This window comes from Nuphar pumila, chromosome 9, assembly GCF_984573655.1.
Source record: "Nuphar pumila chromosome 9, dmNupPumi1.hap1.1, whole genome shotgun sequence".
Taxonomy (NCBI): domain Eukaryota; kingdom Viridiplantae; phylum Streptophyta; class Magnoliopsida; order Nymphaeales; family Nymphaeaceae; genus Nuphar; species Nuphar pumila.
Window position 1 is genome coordinate 87,888,579 of NC_143257.1, and position 23,787 is coordinate 87,912,365.

Here is a 23,787-nt window from a genome sequence, read left to right on the forward strand (position 1 = left end):
CACCCGCACCCAGGGTCATTTATGTCCAACTTTTGGACTTTATATATATATATATATATATATATATATATATATATATATATATATATATATATATATTAATTTTTTTTTTGCCGCACCCCCGCACCCTGGTTTTTTGGAAGTGTCGCGTCCCCGCACACGCACCCATGTGACATAGGTTTTTAATCATTGTTAGACTTGTTTTTTATTAAATATTTTATAAGACTTATTTGTTTATTTTTTAGAAATTAGATATATGTATGCTTTGAAATCATGTTTGAATCTTAATTTTTCAAAATTTGCTTTATTTAATATATATATACAATCGTGTATGCTTGAGCATGTATTGTTGGCATTTAGATGCTTTATTTGAACAAGTCATGATTATAAATGTCAAATCATGTTCGTATTGTTGAACTTGGTTTTGTTCTTTTTTTTGATAAATTGTTATATATTTTAAAATAATTTGAGATATTTTGAAATAATGATGTTGTTGTTAAAATATATATGTAATATATATTTATATATATATATATATAAATATATTCTGCCCGATAAGGGGTAATTCTGTAACTCGCCCAATAGGGGCATTTTAGTCTTTTTCCTTTTCTACTTTTTTCCTTTTTCCTTTTCTATTTTTTCTATTTCTTTTTTGTCTTTTTTATTTTTCTTTTTGTGCATTTAATGCACAGCCATTGGGGGCCCCAACAAAGAGTCGTTGGGCCCCCAACGGTTACAATTGTGACCGTTGGGAGCCCAACGACTCCTTGTTGGGACTCCCAATGGTCCCTCTCTCTTGCTTTTCTCTAACTCTCCCTCACTCCTCTCTTGCCTATAAATAAGTGGGGTCTCCCCCTTTGTAATGTGTGGCTTCTACAAGTCCTTTAGTGCATTTATATGATTTTATGCTTTCTAGCCATTTTTGGCTTTTGTGTATGTCCTCTTTTGGACTTGTTCTTTGATTTCTATGTGTGAATGTCCATTGTAGGACATACATTTCTTTTCCGCATATTTCATTACATGGTATCAGAGCCTTGGTTGTGCTCTTGTTTCATATAGCTAGTTGTCTAGTTTTCTCTCTCTCTTTGTTTGTCCTCCATTCTTGATTATATAATGGAAGGAGAACAAAAGATTGATCTCTCCTTCAAGCTTAACGGTACGAACTACATGATGTGGGCCGCCGCCATGGAAAACAACCTCAAAGGTAAAAAGCTTTGGGGATATGTGATGGGCACCATTAAGGAACCTCAACTTCAACTTACAAAAATAAATGGTGATCAAGAAAAGGCTCTAGAAGGAAGTGCTCGCATGAAGGCTATTGAAGATCACCAATCCAAGGTAGAAGATTGGGAAAGTAAGCATGCAAAAATTCTTGCATGGTTCATGAACAACGTGGAGCTAAAGATTTGCGCCAACATTGCCAAATTCCGCTTAGCAAATGAAGCATGGTTCTTTATGAAAGGTATGTATACCCAAAAAGACCTTGCTCGTCAATTCTTTATCCAAGAAAAAATTCGTACCATTAAGCAAGGTGAAATGAGTGTAAGAGATTACTATAGCACTCTTGGACCTTTATGGGATGAGCTATCCCTTCTTGAACCCAAATGGGTATCAAGTGAAGATGTTGAAATGAGAAGAGAACAAATGGAGAAAGAACACTTTTTCCAATTTTTACATGGGCTTAGGCCCGAATATGAACAAGTAAGGTACTCCCTTCTCCATAGATCAAAACCGCTTTCATTAGAAGATGCCATAGCCGAAATATGCCAAGAAGAAACTCGTCTTGGCATGATTAAGGGAGGAGATGAAGTTCTTGCCGTGTCTAGACCAGGCAATCATATGAAAGCATATAAGCCTCCACACTTTGGGAGGCAAAATAACTATAATGGCAATTATAGGAAAGCTATTTGCCATCATTGTCAAGAACCGGGCCATATAAGACCTAATTGTCCAAAGATAAATGAGCCTCCAAAAGATAAAGTTGCTACTATTGAAGAAATTCCCCAAAAGAAGGAGGAGCCAATGAAAGGGAAAGAGTCCTTCTCCCTTGCTCAACTATCCGAAGCACTTCAAATTCTACTCAAATCGCCGTCAACTTCGGGAGCCGCCATTGCCTCTTCTTCTTCTCCAGGTACGCCTTCTTGGATTCTTGACTCTGGAGCATCTTTTCATATGACCCCTATTGAAAATGGACTATCCAATGTATATAGCAACTCCAAAAATTCTTTTGTCTCCACCACCGATGGTACCTCTTTACAAGTTAAAAGCTTTGGAACCTTAGATTTTTCAAAAGATTTTTTTGTGCCAAATGTAAGAGTAGTACCTCAACTTAATTTAAATCTCTTATCTGTCTCTCAAATATGTGATCATGGATGTGAAATCTCCTTCTTAACCAAGGATTGCTTTATACAGGATCTCCAGTCCGGGAAGCGGATTGGGCAAGGCCATAGGAGGGGAGATCTCTACTACATGACCAATTTGAAACTTCCCACCAACTCTTTTTGTAATCATGTCCAAGATAAAAATATAGAAACTTGGCATCAAAGACTTGGACATCCAAGCTTCTCAAAAATGTACTCCTTTCCTTTTGGAAAGAAATTTTGTAATGAGAAACATTTTGTTTGCAAGAGTTGTATTTTTGGAAAAATGAAATCCACCCCCTTTCCAAAAAGAACATTTGTGTCAAAAAGACCCTTTGAATTAATTCATTCGGATGTTTGGGGTCCTTCTCCGGTCATATCAAAAGGAGGATACTCATATTATGTTACTTTCATTGATGATTTCACTCGATATGTGTGGATCTATTTTCTCAATTTAAAATCCGAAGTTTTTAACTTTTTTAAAAAATTTCATATGATTGTTAAAAATCAATTTTCAACAAATATCTCCATTCTTCGATCCGATTCCGGTGGAGAATATCTATCAAATGAGTTTCAAGAATATTTGGAAACCAATGGAATTTGTCATCAAAGGTCATGTCCTAGGACTCCCCAACAAAACGGTCTAGCCGAAAGAAAGCATAGACACATTTTGGAAACCACTAGGACTCTTCTCATTTCCAAAGAAATTCCAAAATGCTATTGGGCCGAAGCCGCCTTAACCTCCACTTATTTGATAAATAGAATGATATCCTCATCCCTTCAAAATATATCTCCATATGAAAAACTTTTTGAAAGAACACCCGATTTTAATAGATTAAGAATTTTTGGGTGTAAGTGTTTTGTCCTTACACATAAAAGAGATAAATTATCTCCCAAAGCTATCGAATGTGTGTTCTTAGGATACGGAGAAAATAAAAAAGGTTTTAGGTGCTTCGATCCCAAAAGCAACAAACTATATGTATCCAAAGATGTTACTTTTTTAGAAAATGAGAACGGTTTTGAGAAAAATAAAGATATTGATGAAAGCGAATATGCTTTCTTATTTGATCTTCTCTCTCAAGAAGATGTGACTCCTCATGTAGAGGATGTTCTTAATGATTTAGAGGATACTCCTCTTAGTAATGATGAAAATGGAAGTAATGATGTTGAAAATAGGTCAATTCAAACCTATACTAGGCGTGGTCAAGAAATTCCCATAAGTGCTTTAGAAAAATATTCTCAAAGTTCCAACATAGAAGAAACCTCTTTAAGGAGATCTAGTCGAATCTCCAATCCCCCTAATAGGTTTGTTTCCTATGAATCCCTAACACCTAAGTATAGGGCATGTCTAATTGCATTACACTCTTATCATGAACCATCACACTATAATGAAGCCAAAAACATTCCTCAATGGGTTGAAGTCATGAAACTAGAACTTAGTGCCCTTGAAAAGGCTAAAACTTGGAAAATAACTTCATTACCCACTGAAAAGAAGTCTATCGGATGTAGATGGGTCTTCAAAATTAAAACTAAAAGTGATGGGTCATTAGAACGGTATAAAGCTAGGTTGGTAGCTAAAGGATATGCTCAAGAGTACGGAATAGACTATGAGGAAACCTTTGCTCCCGTAGCTAGAATGACTAGTGTTAGGACTCTTATTGCGGTTGCATCCATTAAAAAATGGCCTATCTATCAATTGGATGTTAAGAACGCATTTCTTAATGGCGAACTAAGTGAAGAAGTCTATATGGATCCTCCACAAGGAGTATCTATTGGTGAAAACAAAGTTCTTAAACTAAAAAAGGCACTATATGGGTTAAAACAAGCTCCAAAAGCTTGGCATGACAGATTTAGCAATGTAATGACTAGCTTAAATTTCCGTTCATGTTATACTGACACTGCGTTATTTGTGAAAAGTGCAGGGTCCTCTGTAGTTATTTTACTACTATATGTTGATGATATGATCATCACTGGAAATGATGAGCAAGGAATCCATGATATTAAGAAAATTTTAAAATAAAATTTTGACATGTCTGACCTTGGTTTCTTAAGATATTTTCTAGGTATTGAAGTTGCATATTCCCTCCGAGGGTATATTCTCTCTCAGATGAAACTTGCTGCTGACATTTGTGCCAAGTCTGAAATTTCGGATGATAAAAAGACAGAAACCCCTGAGGTTATCAATGCAAAGCTAAGGCTGGAAGATGGGACACTTTTCGAGAATCCTACTCCCTACCGTCAACTCGTTGGGTCTCTGACATACTTATCCATCACTCGGCCAGACATAGCTCATGCAGTTCATTCCGTCAGTCAATTTCAACATGCACCTACAACTGTGCACATGAGTGCAGTCTTAAGGATTGTCAGATATATTAAAAACACCATAACTAAGGGAGTTTTTCTTTCCTCTTCATCATCACTTGATTTAATTGCTTATACAGATGCTGATTGGGGAGGAAATCCCAATGATAGAGTCTCAACCACTGGTTTTTGTGTTTTCTTAGGTGACTATGATTTCTTGGAGATGCAAGAAGCAGCATAAAGTATCATTGTCCTCAACTGAAGCGGAATATCGTGCAATGGCCACTACAACCATGGAGCTTGTGTGGCTTAGAAGTCTCTTCTGTGATATGGGCATCATCATCTCAATTCCTTCGAAGATGTGTTGCGATAACAAGAGTGCTATCTATATTGCAAGCAACCACACCTTCCATGAGCGTACTAAACATATTGAGATGGATTGCCACTATGTTCGAGATGAATACCTAAAAGGAACCATTACACTGCCCTACGTCACATCCGAGTACCAGTTGGCGGACTTCTGTTAAATATGTATATGTAAATGGATATATTTCATGTACTGTATTGTACCACTGTACTGTATTGTACCACTGTACTATATTGTACCACTTGTACAACATATAAATATCAATGGAAAGGGGAGAAGATCCTATTGCCGCCCAACATTTTTTTTTCTCTCTTCCCTCTTACCTCTCTCTCTATCTCTTGCTACGATAGTAAGGTGACTCCCACATCTGATTTCTCACATGGTATCAGAGCCAAGGGCGTGATAATCACGATCATCTGGAAGGCCCATAAGGACCTTGACGTGCGTTTTTGGGCGTTCTCAAGGAAAGTGTTTTTTCCATCTTTTCTCTGTTGTTTCTCCGTTGAATCACTATATTTCGACGTCGTTTCTTCATTTCCTCATATCGTGCATCTTTTCCTTCTTACATATTCTGTTATCCCCAATTTTATCAACCCTAATTTCTGTTTTCCCCAAATTTGGGAACCCTCATTTCTCAAAAGTGCCTCTTTTCTCAAACTTCTTGTGATTTCTTATCTATTTCTTGCAATATAGTTGATAAATCGTACATTCTGCACGATTAACTGAAAAATCGTGATTTCCAAAACTCAAAAATTTTTGTCCGTACGGTTCTGTCCGTACAACCTACGAATTTCTGTCGTGCTGTTTGATTCATCCTTGATCTTCTTCCTTATGGATTCTAAAATCAGCCCCGGATTTCTTTCTCAACTTGTTTCTCACAAATTAACTCATGATAACTACTTACTTTGGAAACGCCAAATTCTGTCGTTTATCCGAAGTCATGGTCTTTCCGGGCATCTGGATGGGGGATCACCCGCCCCACCTATGACTATTACGCAAGAGGTAACTGGTAATGATGGGAAGGTGAGTTGCATTGCTATTCCAAATCCTGCGTATGATGTTTGGTTTCAGAAGGACCAATCTGTGGTTGCCTATTTGACTGCCACGTTATCTGATCGTATATTACAAACCATCTCTGACCATTTTACTGCTGCAGAACTATGGAGACATCTTGCTCACTCTTATTCACAGGTTTCTGAATCACGTGCACTTCAACTGAAATGGCAGTTCCAATCTATGCGAAAGGGAACTAAGACCATTACTGAATTTCTAGGGGATATCAAAATTATCATTGATCAGTTGGCCGCTATTGGATATCCTGTTTCTGACAGAGATGTTGTTCAACAGGTATTGGGAAGCCTTGGGCCCCAATATCGTATGTTTTGCACTGCATTACAGGTTGCCTCTACACTTCCATGCTTTGAGGATTTACAGGCCAAACTCCTACAGTATGAAGTCAGTTTGACTCAAGATCATCTTATTGATGATCCTCATCCTGTCATGTTTACATCTGGGTCTACCTCATTTCGTCCACCTGCTGCTCATATGGGCCGTGGAGGACTCCTTCCTACTCCTACTGCTCCACCTGCCACTAGAGGTACCCGTGTCCCTACTTGCTTCCATTGCAACAAGCGTGGCCATGTGAAAGCAGATTGTTGGCACAACCCACAGAATCGCAACAAGGCAGGGAGGCCAGGACCAAGAGCCGGACAGATGAATGTTAGACAGTTTCAGGGGCAGCCGCAGGGAAATTTTCGAGCACATCAGGGTACTGATCAGGGACAGAGTGCAGGGTTGCCACATGATGTGCAACAAATTCTGATGACTGCATTTAACAACATGAATTTGCGTCAGAATGATGATGGAGTTTGGTATATTGATTCTGGAGCAGCCGCACATGTTACTTCTGATGCAGGTAAACTTTCCAACATGGTTCCTTATATTGGCACTGGCACTATTGTCACGGGAGATGGTTCCCACCACCCTATTTCTCATACTGGAAATGCATCTCTCTCTTTGTCACAATCTACACTACCATTGAAAAATGTCTTACTCACTCCTGCCATTGAGAAAAACATTTTATCTGTTTCTAAATTGGTTGATGAAACAAATTCATCCATGGAATTTACTCCGTCTTCTGTTTGTCTTAAGGACCTTCGAACCAAGAAGATGCTCGCTAAGGGTGAACGACGCGGAAACATGTACGTCTTCGAAGCAGCCCCCGGGACTTTGAAGACGTCATCTACCGTGACTCCATCTTTTCATGCTTATTTGAGTCAGTCTTCTTCTGTTATGCAATGTAATAAGCCAGTTTCTTGGCATCGTCGGTTAGGTCATTGTAGTCAAGGGTTCCTTGACAAATTGTTTTCTCAGGGTTTTATTCCCAAAGTCAAATTAGATCATAAGTGTCCTAGTTGTAATGTCTGCAAGAGTCATGTACTTCCCTTTCAAAGTATCAATAAAAGAGCTTCCAAGCCATTTGAAATTATTCACTCTGATGTTTGGGGCCCAGCTCCTGTTTCATCTCTATCTGGCTCTCGTTATTATGTGTTATTTCTTGACTCTTTCACTCGTTACACTTGGATTTACTTTATGAAATCTAAATCTGAAGTGTTCAAACTTTTCAAACAATTCCATGCTCTTGTTCAGAACCTTTTCAATTCAAATATCACTTATTTCCAGTGTGATGGTGGTGGAGAATACATATCTCATGATTTTAGTGAATATTTAAAGGACCATGGCATCACACGTAACTCCTCTTGTCCTTACACTCCACAACAGAATGGAGTAGCAGAACGTAAGCATCGGCATATTGTTGAAACCGCGTTAAGTATGATGCATAATATTGATATTTCTTTCTCTCTTTGGACTGAGGCCTTTCACACTGCAGTGCATATCATTAACAGGTTGCCTATGGAATTATTAGGAGATCAGTCTCATTATTTGCTTCACGGTTCTCACCCTTCTTATGATGATTTGCATGCTTTCGGATGCATTTGTTATGCCCATGTGGATCATTCTTTACGTAACAAGTTTCAGGACAGAGCAGTTCAGTGCAGATTTCTGGGATATGCCGATGGGTATAAAGGATATAGATGTTATGATCCTATTTTGGGTAAGATTAAGGTGTCTAGAAATGTTGTTTTTGATGATGACCATTTCAGCACTTGTGATACTTCTCAGGTATATGAGCAAACTACTTATGATCCATGGCTTTGTGATACTTTGCTATATGACTCTATCAGAGATCCTGTTGTTGATGAACCAATTCAGTTTGAAGCAGACAACTCCATCATCCAGGATGCACCTTCACGGTTTTCAGGTTTGGTTTATGCCCGTCGAGGAGCCCCTCCAACTCCATCTCACGAGGCTCCCCCTCTTCGACGATCCACACGTGAAAGGCATCCTATCCATCGTTGGGTTAGTTACAACAATTTTTCTCTTGACTTTCAGTTGTTTCTAACCAATGTGGCCAAAGAGAAAGAGCCGTCTACTTTCCATCAGGCAGCCCATTCTCGAGCTTGGGTTGAAGCTATGAACGAAGAAATGGCAGCACTTCATGAATGTCATACATGGGATATTGTTCCTCGACCTGTTGATAGAAATGTTGTTGGTTCCAAATGGGTTTACAAGATCAAGCGTAAACCAGATGGTAGCATTGAAAGATATAAAGCTCGCCTTGTTGCACGCGGATTCACACAACAATATGGGCAAGATTATGAGGAAACTTTTAGCCCTGTTGTCAAAATTGACACCATTCGTGTGATCCTCACTTTGGCACTTCAGCATGGTTGGTCTCTTAGCCAGTTGGATGTCAAGAATGCGTTCCTACATGGGGACTTGAAGGAAGAGGTGTATATGGAGCAACCTCCTGGATATAGTGAACATGATGCGGCTACATGGGTTTGTAAATTGAGAAGGTCTCTTTATGGTTTAAAACAGGCATCTCGGTCTTGGTTTGAGAGTTTCTCCATGGAAATTCAGCAGCATGGCTTTTCTAAGAGTATACTTGATCATTCTTTATTTATGTATAAGAATGATCATGTTACTACTTGGGTTCTTATATATGTTGATGACATCATTATCACTGGGAGTGATGATGCACATATTGCCTTGGTCAAGTCTTTACTCATGGCCAAATTTAAGATGAAGGACTTAGGCCCATTGCGATACTTCTTGGGAGTTGAAGTCGATAGGCAAGATGATCGACTCACTCTAAGTCAACACAAGTATACTCTTGACATTCTTCACACCACTGGTATGATTAATTGTAAACCTCTCAGCACCCCATCTGTCTTAAATCATAAGTTTAGTGCAAAAGAAGGCCAATTATATCATGATTCCACTTTATATCGCCGCATTGTTGGTATGTTGCAATATCTTACATTTACAAGACCTGACATTGCTTATGCTGTAAATCAAGCATCTCAGTTTATGCATGCTCCCACTGATTGTCATATGGAATGTATTAAGCGTATTCTCAGATATCTGAAAGGGACTATTGGAGATGGATTGCTCTATCACAAAGATGAAAGCTTCACTACAGGACACCGTTTACTTACATATTGTGATGCAGATTGGGGTGGGGACCCTGATGAGCGTAGGTCGGTTTCAGGATATTGTGTTTTCATTGGCCCAAATATTGTCACTTGGAGTAGTAAGAAACAAAAGGCCATTGCTAAATCCAGCACTGAGGCAGAGTACAGGGCAATGGCAGCAGGGACAGCTGATGTCACTTGGGTACGACATCTTCTTCAAGAGTTGAATGAACCCATCTCTTCCTCTCTGCTTTTATGTGATAATCAAAGTGCCATTAATATTTCTTTTAACCCTATTCATCATTGTCGCACGAAGCACATTGAGATTGATCAGCATTTTGTTAGACAAAAGATTGAAACAGAAGAAATTGAGGCTTCGTATGTCAGATCAGAAGACCAAGTGGCAGACATCTTCACCAAAGGATTGGTTAGTCATCAATTTTGGTTACTTAAGGGCAAGTTGAGCATGATTGAAGATCATCCTCAACTTGAGGGAGGCTGTTAAATATGTATATGTAAATGGATATATTTCATGTACTGTATTGTACCACTGTACTGTATTGTACCACTTGTACAGCATACTGTACTGTATTGTACCACTTGTACAGCATATAAATATCAATGGAAAGGGGAGAAGATCCTATTGCCGCCCAACATTTTTTTTTCTCTCTTCCCTCTTACCTCTCTCTCTATCTCTTGCTACGATAGTAAGGTGACTCCCACATCTGATTTCTCACAACTTCTTCACCAAAGCTCTTGCTGCTCCTCGTTTCATGTTTCTTCTCAACAAGCTTTTCGTTGTATCCCCGTAAAGCTTGAGGGAGGGTGTTAAAATATATATGTAATATATATTTATATATATATATATAAATATATTCTGCCCGATAAGGGGTAATTCTGTAACTCGCCCAATAGGGGCATTTTAGTCTTTTTCCTTTTCTACTTTTTTCCTTTTTCCTTTTCTATTTTTTCCATTTTTTTTGTCTTTTTTATTTTTCTTTTTGTGCATTTAATGCACAGCCATTGGGGGCCCCAACATAGAGTCGTTGGGCCCCCAACGGTCACAATTGTGACCGTTGGGAGCCCAACGACTCCTTGTTGGGACTCCCAATGGTCCCTCTCTCTTGCTTTTCTCTAACTCTCCCTCACTCCTCTCTTGCCTATAAATAAGTGGGGTCTCCCCCTTTGTAATGTGTGGCTTCTACAAGCCCTTTAGTGCATTTATATGATTTTATGCTTTCTAGCCATTTTTGGCTTTTGTGTATGTCCTCTTTTGGACTTGTTCTTTGATTTCTATGTGTGAATGTCCATTGTAGGACATACATTTCTTTTCCGCATATTTCATTACAGTTGTGTATATTATTATTTCACAAGTATAATTTTGTGAAATTTTGCTTGAACTTGTCTTTAATATTTCTCTTTACTCTTGGTATATTAAAAGTCGAAAAAAAAAGATGACTCAATTCTTGCTGCCTCTAGACCGGGCAATTACATGCGCATGTTTAAACCACCTCAATGTAAACAAATAAATAAGTATGAAAATAAGCCTTATTGGAAGCAAAACAATGAGTATGACAAGAAAAAGATTATGTCATCACTGCCATGAATCAGGTCAGATTAGACCTCAATGTCCAAAGTATAGAAGGGAAGAAAAAAGGGTGGCTTTGGTTAGCAGTCCCCAAGAATCCAATGACAAGGCTCATGATGCACTCGTATCTATGTTTTAACTAATAGAAATTCTCCAACCACTACTAAAAGGGGTGTTCTTCAAATGAGGCATCAAGTGGAGTTGCAGTCTCATCCTTTACCAATCCTGATAAATTCTTTGGCTTCTTGACTCTAGTGCTTCTTTCCATATAACCCCTAATAGTAATATTTTATCTAAATGTCAGAGTAACTCAAGCGTGTTAAATGTTTTTCCAGCTGATGGTACATCTCTTGAAATAAAAGGAGTAGAAAATTTTGAAAATATTTTGCAAAATTCTAAAAGGTTTAATATTCCAAAAGTTAGATATATTCACAAATTAAGTTTAAATCTCTTATCAGTTTCTCAAATTTCTGACCATGGATGTAATGTCTCCTCTTATGATGGTTGTTGGGTGGAGAATCGCCAGTCAGGGAAGTTGATTGAGGAAGGTCATAGAGAAGGAAGCCTCTACTATATGAATTTTTTGAAAATACTCAAGGATACTTTTTATTATAATATTCATAAATTAGATTTGGATGTGGAACAAAAGACATGACCATCCTCATGTATCTAAAATCCAATATTTTCCAAGTTTGAGAAAATTTTGTAATTCTAAAAATTTTACTTGTAAGGACTGTATTCATGGGAAAATGAAGAGATTACCATTTCATGAAAGAACCTTTGTTTCTTCTAGACCATTTGAGTTAATACATTTGGATGTATGGGGCCCAACACTAGTCTTATCCAAAAGTGGTTATGCATATTATGTGATTTTTGTTCACAATTTCTCTAGGCATACTTGGATTTACTTAAACATAAATCTAAAGTTTTTATTCATTCTCAAATATTTCATAACCTGGTTAAAAATAAGTTTAGAAATGAGATTTCTATTTCCGTATTGATTCATGGAGAAATTTTTTATCAAAGCAATTTAAGGATTATTTAAATTTACATGGCATCACATATAAGAGATCTTGTCTGAACACACCACAACAAAATGGCCTAACTGAAAGAAAACACGTACACATTATGAAAACCACCAAAACCTTGTTAGTAGCAAATAAAGTACCTAAAGATTTGTGGGTTAAAGTTGCATTAACTGTTGTATATCTCATTAATAGAATGCCATCTTTTTCTTTGCAAAACACAACACTAATTGAAAAACTTTTTAAATTAGTTCCTGATTCTTTTAGACTAAAAGTGTTTGGATGAAAATGTTTTGTTTTTACTGATAAAAACGATAAACTTTCTCCTCATGCCATCTCTTGTGCCTTCTTAGGTTATGCGGATAACCAAAAAGGCTATAAGTGCTTTGATTTTAAAAATAAAAAATTATAGATTTTGAGAAATGTATCTTTTGTAGAAAATGAAAATTCTTTGATTTTGAAAATACTAAGAAAGTAACTAAGTATTCTTTTTTATTTGACCTAGTTTGAGAACATAATGACTATGGTCATGAATGTAACCCAGATAATGGTCGTGAATGTGACCTTTATAATGGTTGAAATATAATAGGTGACCTTGACAATGGTCATGATGATGTGATTGATGAAAAGCAAACCCATAGGGATAATAACTATTTGCAATTCTCTAGGCATAAAGATTCAAATCACCCATGTGCATTGGAAAAATATTATGATCAGCCTGAAGAACAAACCAAAAGGTCATCTAGGATTTCTAAATCACCTGAGAAGTTTGTGTCCTATGACTCCTTTCCTCTCAAATACAAGACATTTATTACATTAATTTATTCATATATAGAACCCTCAACCTATGATCAAGCCAAAGAACATTCTGAGTGGATTGAAGCCATGAGGGTAGAATTGAAAGCTTTAGAAAAGGCTAGAAGTTAGACCATTCAAAATATATCACAAAAAAAGAAACCCATAGGTTGTAGGCGGGTATATAAGGTTAAAACCAAGGGTGATGGAACACATGAAGGATATAAAGCTAGATTAGTCGCCAAGGAAAATTCGCAAGAATATGGCATAGATTATGAGGAAACCTTTGTCCCTGTTGCTAAAATGGCCAATGTTAGGACCCTAGTTGCCTTAGCCTCAATTAGAAAATGGCTTATTTTTTAAATGGATGTTAAAAATGTTTTTCTTAATGGAAACCTAGTTAAAGAAGTTTATATGAAGGTACCACTTGGTATAAATATCTCTAAGGGTAAAGCTCTTCATCTGGATAAAGCCCTTTATTTAAACAAACACCTATAGCTTAGTATGATAGGTTTAGTCAAGTTATGCTTTGATATTAGCTTCAGATCACATCTTGTTTAATTGACATTGCCTTATTTGTTAAGGTGTCTAATGTGGATATAATTATCCTTCTCCTCTAGGTGGACAACATGATCATCACTGGAGGAGACAAAATGAGAGTTGAAAATATTAAAAAGCTTCTCAAAAAATATTTTGAAATGACTGATTTCGGGTTTTTTTAATATTTCTTAGGAATTGAAGTTGCTTACTCTCCCAAAAGGTATTTGTTATCTCAATCTAAATTTTCTTTTGATATTGTTTTCGGATCTAGCATCACGGATGATAAGAGAGTTGACACTTTTGAAATTGTCAACACCGAGATGCGAATTAATAATGAAGAACCTACTCCTTATAGACAGCTTATTGGAGCTCTCTCTTACCTTTCAACTACTAGACCTGATATAACACACGTTTTACACACAGCTAGTCAATTTCAACACGCTACCACTTCTATCCACATAGGAGTATAGTCTTGTGTATTATTAGATATATTAAGACCTCTTTCTCGAAGCCTTTTTATGTTTACTTCTTCTACATTAGATTTAATTGCTTGAGAGGTGATCCAAATAGCAGACACTCAACCACTGGCTTTTGTGTTTTTCTAGGTGAATCCCTGATTTCATGACGATTCAAGAAACAGCAGAGGTTTAACTTTCGTCAACTGAAGCTGAGTATCAAGTCATGACAACCACCACGATGGAGGTGGTCTAGCTCAGGAGATTGTTGACATATATGGGAGTTCAAGTGATCAAAGCATCACGCATGTGCTGTAACAACAAAAGTGCAATTTACAATGCCAGCAATCGCACTTTTCACGAATGCATTAAGCACATAGAAATGGATTGTCACTATGTTCGAGAGGAGTATCTACATGAGACTATTGATATGCCTTATGTTACTTCAGAATACCAGCTAGCAGATTTCTTTATCAAACCTCCTGCTGCTCCTAGGTTTCACTTCCTTTTAGACAATCTTTCGGTTGTTACACCGTAAATTTGAGGGAGAGTGCTAAAATATATATATATATATATATATATATATATTTGATGTATATACTTTTTTTATTCTTTTTATTTTATCTAGAACATTTTTCTAGTTCTCTTTTTGAACTAGAGTTTGACTAGAACACAAGGTTGACTAGTCAAAAGAGACGTTGAGCAAGCTCCAACAACTCTATTTACAACATTAGAGCTTGCTCAAACAGCTCTTTTGAGCTCTCCTCCTCTCCCTTGTATTTATATATAAATAGGGGTGGTCCCCTCTCATTGTATTCAAGAATGCTTCTTGCATTTTTGTAAGGTTTCAATAAATTATTATTTTTACATATTATGTTTGCCCTTTGTGGCATTTGTGAATGTGCCCATTAGTGGTTTTTGTCATTGTGCACCTTGTAGCCCTTTGTGCACACTTCGTTTCATTACAATTATGACATATATGTGGGTTTTTTAAGATCATCAAAAATCAACAGCTCACAATGTACCAATATTTCACGACTTAAAAAAATCCAAAAAACACGATCCAAAGCAAGACTCCTATCAAATAAACTATGCTGAATATATGTGTAAGGTCCGATTGAGAAGATGCAACCTACACCCGGACCCAAGTTTTTGGAAATTGGCATGTGGCACTCTTTGCACCTTCACCTATGTGACATATGTCCTTAGATACCCTACTTACCACATATAATATATGTATTGAGACGGAAATGAGAGATACATGATGTTCCTCTCTTGTTTCTCCTTCATTTCCTCCTCTTCTTTTCTTTCACTGATACCTTCAAGATGTAGGCCAAAAGCCTTTAAGATCAATCATTCTAAAAGTTCCCCAAATATTCACAAGGATTAAAAGATAGCCATTATGTTAATTATGTTCCTTGATGGTCATATTTGTCTTTATTGTATGTTTGATCAACTACATGTTGACTTGTCATTTTGAGTGAGTACTCATCATTATCCAATATATGTATTATCTATTCTCAATTGACTCACATTCTAACTATGCAAGAAAATTATTGAACCAGGTTTAGTATATGTCAGAAAGATGCATTCCAAGTGTTTGATAAAATGATCAACTAGATAATCATTAAAGACACGCAAGCCAGTTGTGTCGTCAAAAATATACTAAACCAGATTTAGTGCTTTGTTCCAGCATGCCAGGTATTTGACAAATTTGCTCAACTAGACTTAGTTTTATGTTTTTGAGATTAGTTTTATGTTTTTTTAAGAGTAGAAGCTAGTAGTGTTGAAAGCCATTTCATTTAACATCAAGTCAAAGACACACAAAGTCCAAGATGGAAGTATATAGACAAAGGAAGAAAGGATAAAACTAGCAAAAGGGTAGAATATACTTTCCAAAGAACGTTCCTATAGTGCCTTCCAAAATTGAATATGGAGCCTATACAAGTAGCATGAAAAGTCATCCTATTGCCACTCAGATTGGTATTTCATCTATTTCCTATGTTCATTTGATACTTCATAAATCTCATTGAATCATAGACTCTAGGATACATGACAGATAATAAAAGACTTCATTTTCCCTCTTCAAGAGACAAGTTTTGTCCATAATGTTGAATAACAAAAGGTCATCACTAGATTTAGGGTTCCCCAAAGAAATGCAAGATGCTTATTATGCAACATCCAGCGTCATCTAACCTAATGATCAGACAGCATTGAATGATTGAAATGACTTGCTAGGATATGGTTTGTTCATGAATCATGATAAAAAGTCCAGTTACATGGTCCATGAGATCGTCCTTAAAAAGAAAAGTAATAATAATAAAAACTGGACACGAATATTTCAGGCACAAAATTCACAATCCACTAGATTACCAAAGGGGAAAACCGGGACAATCATGGGTGCCACTCACCACAGCAATAACTTGTTTTTCTTCTGGAAGGTCTTCCATGAAAACGGTGCCTTTCTCTGGGGCTTTCACAGCTTCCTCAGCAGTTCCCATCATCATCAACTTTTGGCCCTATTTAGGGAAGAAAATATCAAATAATTGGTAACCAACAAGCACAAGAGAGAAGTACACAGGTAATAGGTAGGGAACAATACCTCTTTTACACCTAACATATTCCAATCAGCATCATCCTACATTAGCCATAAAAAGTTCAGAACTATATCAAGTTTTAGACCAATTTAATCTGGACTGAAGACAATAGGAAACATTTTATTTGACTTCTAGATCTATATGCTCCAAAACAGGGCATAGAAAGTAAATGAAAATCATCCCACACACCTTTAACAGTCCACCTTTGACCATAATCTTTTGTCTTTCAGGGGGTACTCCAGTTAAATCATACAGCTGACACTTAAATACATAAGGCGGCTGGCTTGTGTCAATCTCAACAGCCGGAAATAGTTCCTTTTGCCATTTCACACTTACTGAGAAACAAACAATAACAGATTCAAAATAAGGCATATAAAACCCAAGAATAAGAGGATAGAAAGAAAACTACCCAAAAACGTCCATACACTTTACAAAGAAAATGTTGGTGCTACTGCAAAAATAGTCTGACAAACAGAAAGATTGCACAATAAAGGATAATAATGGATGTGAAGTAACTGTAAGCCACCATCCAACAAGAAGCTTGATTACACAAAATTTCTTTTTGGTTAAGTGCAGCTTGAATTTGTGAGAACTGCAGAAAATTCACTGCCATGTCAACCAAAATTCCTTCTAAGAATTTCAAAAGAACAGCATCAATTAGTTTGAAGGCATGGCACTAAAATAAACTATACTATACTTTTTGTAGGGTATTTATATGCTGGCAGTCTTACAAGTTGTAGAATACCGAGAAAGAGAGAGAGAGAGAGAGAGAGAGAGAGAGAGAGAGAGAGAGGAGAAGTCGATATTTTCATTTAGGGCTAATCTCTTGTTTAAATAGAGATTAACCAAAAAGGAATAATTACATTTAGGTCCCTTAATATTACTAAAATATCAGAAGCACCCTTAAGCATGGATAAAACATTAATTAGTCGACTTATCTCAACACTCCCCCTCAAGCTAGAGCATGGATATCAATCATGCTCAGCTTGCCGCAACATTTTGAGAAACTGGGTCTGGCAAGAGACTTTGTAAAAATATCTGCAACTTGATCCTCAGAGATTACATGCTTAATAGAGATATGTCCAGCTTGAACCATATCTCGTATGTAGTGACAGTCAACTTCAATATGTTTTGTCCTCTCATAAAATACCGGATTATTAGCTATATATGTAGCTGCCTTGTTATCACACATCATTATCATAGGAGATAAAACCTTCACTTGAAGATCAGACAGTATTGTTCGAACCCACATTAATTCAGCTGCGGTTTGGGCCATAGCTCTATATTCTAATTCTGCACTTGACCTAGCAACAACAGTTTGCTTCTTGCTTCTCCAAGAGATTAAGTTACCTCCCACAAATACACAGAATCCTAAGGTAGATTTTCTATCCTCTACAGACCCAGCATAATCAGCATCAGAATAAGCAACTACCTCCAGAGTGTCTCTTTTCTTGAATAACAGCCCCTTTTCAGAAGAGGATTTTAAGTACCTAAGTATCATCCAGTGTACCTCAGTCGGTTTGTCCATGAATTGGCTAACCTTACTTACAGCCAGAGCAATATCAGGTCTAGTCACTGTCACATATAGTAACTTTCCTACCAATGAGCGGTAGTGTTCGCTATCGACAGGTTTTGACCCCTCATCAAACAAATGAACTTTGTTGTCCATGGGAATATTTGCGAGTTTGGCTCCCAATATTCCTGTCTCTTTTAGTAAATCTAGAACATACTTCCGTTGTAACAAAACCACACCCTCGCTGCCTCTGGCTACTTCTATTCCCAGAAAATATCTGAGGGAACCAACGTCTTTTGTGACAAAATGTTTTTGAAGATGAGCCTTTGTAGCTGCAATATCATTCATGTTATCTCCTGTGAGAATGATGTCATCCACATATACCACCATAACAATTATATCTGAGTTGGTTTTCTTAATGAATAATGTGTAATCTGACGCTGATCTATTAAAACCAAACTTTGACATCACCTCAAACAACTTTTGAAATCATGTCCGAGGACTCTGCTTTAGACCATATATCGCCTTTCTTAATTTACACACCTTCTGACACTGCCCCTCAACCTCAAACGCAGGAGGTTGTTGCATGTAGACTGTCTCAGACAGATCTCCATATAAAAATGCATTTTTCACATCTAGCTGACACAAACGCAATCCACGGTGAACAGCTACAGAAAGAACAAGACGAATGGTGCCCATCACCATTAGTGCTACAGGAGAAAATGTCTCGAAGAAATCAACACCATATGTCTGAGTATAGCCTTTTGCCACTAACCTGGCCTTGTACCTTTCAATTGAGTCATCTGAGTTGTACTTGTTGGTATATACCCATTTACATCCAACAATGTCCACATCCTCTGGAGGGTCAACGAGGTCCCATGTCTGTTGAGACAGTAAAGCATCCATTTCCTCTTGCATAGCCTGCTTCCATCGGCTCTCGAGAACTGCCTTTTGATGACTCATAGGAATAGTTTCAGCAGTTAAGGCTGAAATAAAAGCTTTCATCTGATTTCCGAGTCTAGCTTCAGATACAAACTTAGATATAGGGTATAATGTACATTGTTGTGTCCCCTTTCGCAGAGCGATTGGCCTGTCATCATCAACATGAATGTCATTGATCTCAGGAGTACTTACCTCAAGAGAAGAAGTGGATGGAGGCACCAGAAGAGTTGGAGCTCTACGCACATACACCAATGGAGGATTGTGGAACCGTGAGGAAGAGTTGGATTTGATACTAAAGGCACTGATTTCAAAGGAAAAGGAGGAATAGGAAGTGGAAAAGATCCATCTTGATCAGCTTGCAGTCGAGTACCAGTACTAGAATAGTATGGAAGGGACTCCAAAAAAGATACATCCGCACTGACATACTGCCGATGAGAGATTGGATCATAACATCGATACCCCTTTTGTTTTTTTGGATAGCCTATAAATATACACTTGGTGGCTTGAGATTCTAACTTATTACGGTCAAGACCAAGTCTGTGCACAAAGCAACTGCACCCAAATACCTTGGGTGAAAGAGGAAAAAGAGGTGCACTCGGATACAAGATTTGTAAAGGAATTTGGTCTTCCAACAGATGATGAAGGCATGCGGTTGATCAAATAGCAGGCAGTGGTAACTGCATCACTCCAATATGAAGCAGGAACATTAGATTGAAACATAAGGGTGCGGGCTACGTCAAGGAGATGCCTGTGTTTTCGTTCAGCCACCCCATTTTGTTGAGAAGTATATGCACAGGAGGTTTGATGTTGAATTCCATGATCCCGATAAAATTGCAATAGTGCAGTTGTTTTAAACTCAAGAGCATTATCAGTGCGAATAATCTTGACAACTGACTCAAACTGGGTTTTTATTTCAGTGACCAAAGATTTTAGAATATTAGGAACTTCAGATCTTTCTTTTATTAAAAATACCCAAAACAACTTAGAAAAATCATCGACAATAACAAGATAATAACGACATTGGGTCCTGGTAGGAATCTTACTAGGACCTCCCATACATCTACATAAAGAAGTTCCAATACCTTATCACTGAACTGACTCTAACTAGAAGGAAACGAACTCTGATGATGCTTGCCCAATTGACATGCTTCACACTGGAATGATGTAGTAGACGGAATTTGAAGAATGACACGACGAAGCTTTGACAATGAAGGATGACCGAGGCGATGATGCCACTGAACAGGACTTGAGGAAGAATCAATTGCAGCATAAACGTTCTCCACAGGATGATATAGATAGTAGACTCCATTTTCTTCATAGCCTCCACCAATCTTCTTCCCCGTCAGCAAATCTTGAAAATGACAGCACACAGAATCAAATATCACCCTACAATTTAGATCTTTTTTAAGGCAATTCACTGAGAGTAAACTTTGAAGAAATGAAGAAGCATGAAGAACATTTTTCAATTGCAAGGAAGAAGTTATAGAGACATTTCCCTGACCGAAAACCGGAGAGGAACTTTCATCAGCTAAAGAGACTCCCCGATGTGCAGTAATAGCCTTTAAATATGAAAAGTCTTGAGAGTTTCCACATAGATGTCTAGAAGCACCAGAGTCAATAATCCACTTACTATCATGGGAAGAAAGATGGTCTCCGGTAGAGTAGGCCACACCAGTTACAGGAGAAGACGAACTTGAAGGACGATGAGAGATCAGCTCCTCATATTCTGCACAACTAAGATTGATAGGCTCACTAGGGGAATTAGATTCATGCTTCACCTCTAGTTTTGTAGTATTAGCTTTTGGAACGTTTGGCTTCAATGGAGAAAATGCAGGCCGTCCATGTTTATCCCAGCAACGATCTTCTAAATGTCCAGATTTTCCACAATAAGTACATTGCAGTTTACCTCTACCTCCCATAACTCTTCCATGACCTCGGCCTCTGACATTAGAAGTATTTCCTCCTCCATAACTCGATGGGACAGCTAAAGCATATGACTGAGATGCAGGTCGAGATTGTGGAAGAGAGATGGTCAGTCTGCTCAATCGATTATATGCATCAGCAAGAGTAGGAACATCAGACCCGGTCAACATTTGGACTTTAGCAACAGGGAACTCTGATGATAGGCCTATGAGGAATCGAGCAACCATAGTCTGCTCTTGATGATCTTTTTGCTTTGAGCAACACAAAGGTCTATGAGCATTAAGTCTCTCAACGGCAGCCTTAACAGAAGCATAATACTAGGCCAAGGTCTGATCACCCTTTTGAAGGTTATATATTTCTTGTTCAACTTGGAGAATACGGCTCACATTTGTCTCTTGAGAATATGTATCTCGAAGATTATCCCACATCTGTTTAGTTGTGTTATAATAAATAAGGCCATCTGCAATATGAGGTTCAATGTTATTCATGATCCATGACATAACAATGTCATTATCTTCTTCCCAAGTATTATATTTTTCAGTTTTGTCAGTTGGCTCAGATTCCAGTAGAATATGCTTCCTATGATGTCCAGACACCGACATCATAAACATCCTGAACCACCTTACATAGTTTGTTTCATTCAATTTAACGGAAGAACCATACGAGAAAGGATTGGCAAAGGCTTTGTATTCTCCAATAGCCTCATTTTTGTAATCATATTTTGAAGTGTCACCCATAGTAAAAAAAACTTTAACAATTGTTACCAAACAAAAGAAACTCAACAGCTATTACTGCAGCACAATAAGCAAATCGATGACAGTAATATGTCTCCACCACGACGTCCAGAAAAAAAACTCTACACTATGCAGGTCCACACCAAACAAAATATCTACTTCATGCTGCCAATCAACAAAAAAAATTATGATACCAGTGGCTGCTCCACGCAGTCATTCCACCAAAACATAAACCCAGATAACAGCGTCTGTTTCACGCTGCCAACGAAAAACTTACGATCGCTCCATGCTGACATTCCACCAAAGCATAAACACAGATAACAGCGTATGCTTCACGCTGCCAATAAACTTTGAGATTTGTATCAGATCTAACAAAAAAAATATTTGCTTCACGCTGCCAACGAAACCCTTAAGTTCAGCGTCTGCTTCACGACATCTGCACAACATCCATACCACTCACCAGATCGGCAACCCATTGAGTCACCACAACTTGTAGATCTGATTACAAATCTGAGTCATGACATTTGTCATGCTACAGATCTGTTATCAGATCTGTACCAAAAGGAAAAGACTTACACCCGATCTTCTGCAGACGATCTGCCTTCGCATGAAAAAAGGATCAGGCAATCACCTTCACGCCCGATCTGCTACACGCGATCAGCCTTCACGGTTCTGCCTTCACGCAATCACCTTCACGCCCGATCTGCTACACGCGATCAACCTTCACGGTTCTGCCTTCACGCAATCACCTTCACGCCCGATCTTCTACATGTGATTTGCCTTCATGCAATCACACGATCCACCTTCACACGTTCCCAAGAACGTACTGCTCTGATACTATGTAGAATACCGAGAGAGAGAGAGAGAAGAAGTCGATATTTTCATTTAGGGCTAATCTCTTGTTTAAATAGAGATTAACCAAAAAGGAATAATTACATTTAGGTCCCTTAATATTACTAAAATATCAGAAGCACCCTTAAGCATGGATAAAACATTAATTAGTCAACTTATCTCAACAAAATAGTACAGAAAATAACCTAACTAAGGTTCCATTCCGGACCAGAGAAGTAAAATGTGTTATTAAAAGAAATGTAAGATCCTCTAGAAAGTCATGATTCAAAGCATGTTGTGTTTTTCCTTCAGTCTGGGCATCAGACAATCAAAGAATTCAACTACACCTAACTGAAGCAAAGGTGGTAAATATTGCCCAAGGTCAAACAATACTATCGGATAAAGTGGCTAGTTAATACAAGATCTTATGAATGATTGAACGTCCCAGCAATGGTTGAACAATAATACCTACACACTGACTAACTAGGCTACTGTACAAGGGGACCATCCCGTTTCTCCTAATTAGATTTAAATTGTTCCACTATAACAAAGGCAGTGCTTACCATATTAAGTTAACCTTATTTTACAGAGAAGCAAAAACTATCCAAGTTATGCAAAAATACAACTCCTTGATCAATTTTCCTCCAATAAAATGTTATGACATCATCAAACATTGTCATGAATAGTAAAATCAGGCTTAATTGGCTTGATGGTGCCTTTAAATAGTCATCCGAGATGGTGTCGATGAACCTCTAGCTGATCATAACCCTATGGAAAAAATCTTCTGATGGCATGAAATAGTGTGATTCTGACAGATTTTGAAAGTTATCACTCTTGAAATCAGCTTTGTCAGTTTTCTATTTAACTAAATCATATACTCACTAGATTATCCAAAAATCCGTGGATCCACCTAAATCAGGGCTCCCCTTGTTTAGGTGAGTTAGCTTATGCTAGGTCAGAGACTCAGAATTATAGGTAGGGGGATTTGTGCACCCCCACCCTGAAAGAAAGCAACGAACGAGGAGAGAGGCTCTGAGGGCTGCAGAGAAAACCCAATTAAGGGTCTGCGTGTTTTGCTTCTCATTAAGTAGGCTATTGTACATTGATTAGGGTACGAAAATACCCATTACATGTTATACAAATATTACAACATGTCATTAACGAGCATGTGTTAATAAACAAGATGAATTGGGTCTGGATCCTGAGATCCAGACCCAATCGTGAATAACGTCTTTTCACCCTCCCTCAAGGTGTACATGGTTTTGAACCATGAACAAC

The 23,787-nt window shown here is 37.7% G+C and overlaps 1 protein-coding gene across 2 annotated transcripts in view; it reads right to left on the bottom strand.

Annotated features, from left to right (window-relative positions):
* Positions 1-23,787, bottom strand: part of LOC149828679 (ubiquitin carboxyl-terminal hydrolase 6-like) — a 115,472-nt gene that overhangs the window by 61,487 nt on the left and 30,198 nt on the right. For both annotated transcript variants that reach the window (XM_090017683.1, XM_090017682.1), the window contains exons 2-4: positions 16,756-16,901; positions 16,572-16,607; positions 16,381-16,488 (exon numbers count right to left, since the gene is read on the bottom strand). In XM_090017683.1, the coding sequence (XP_089873809.1) occupies positions 16,381-16,488; positions 16,572-16,607; positions 16,756-16,901 (290 nt within the window). The remainder of the gene's footprint in view (positions 1-16,380; positions 16,489-16,571; positions 16,608-16,755; positions 16,902-23,787) is intronic.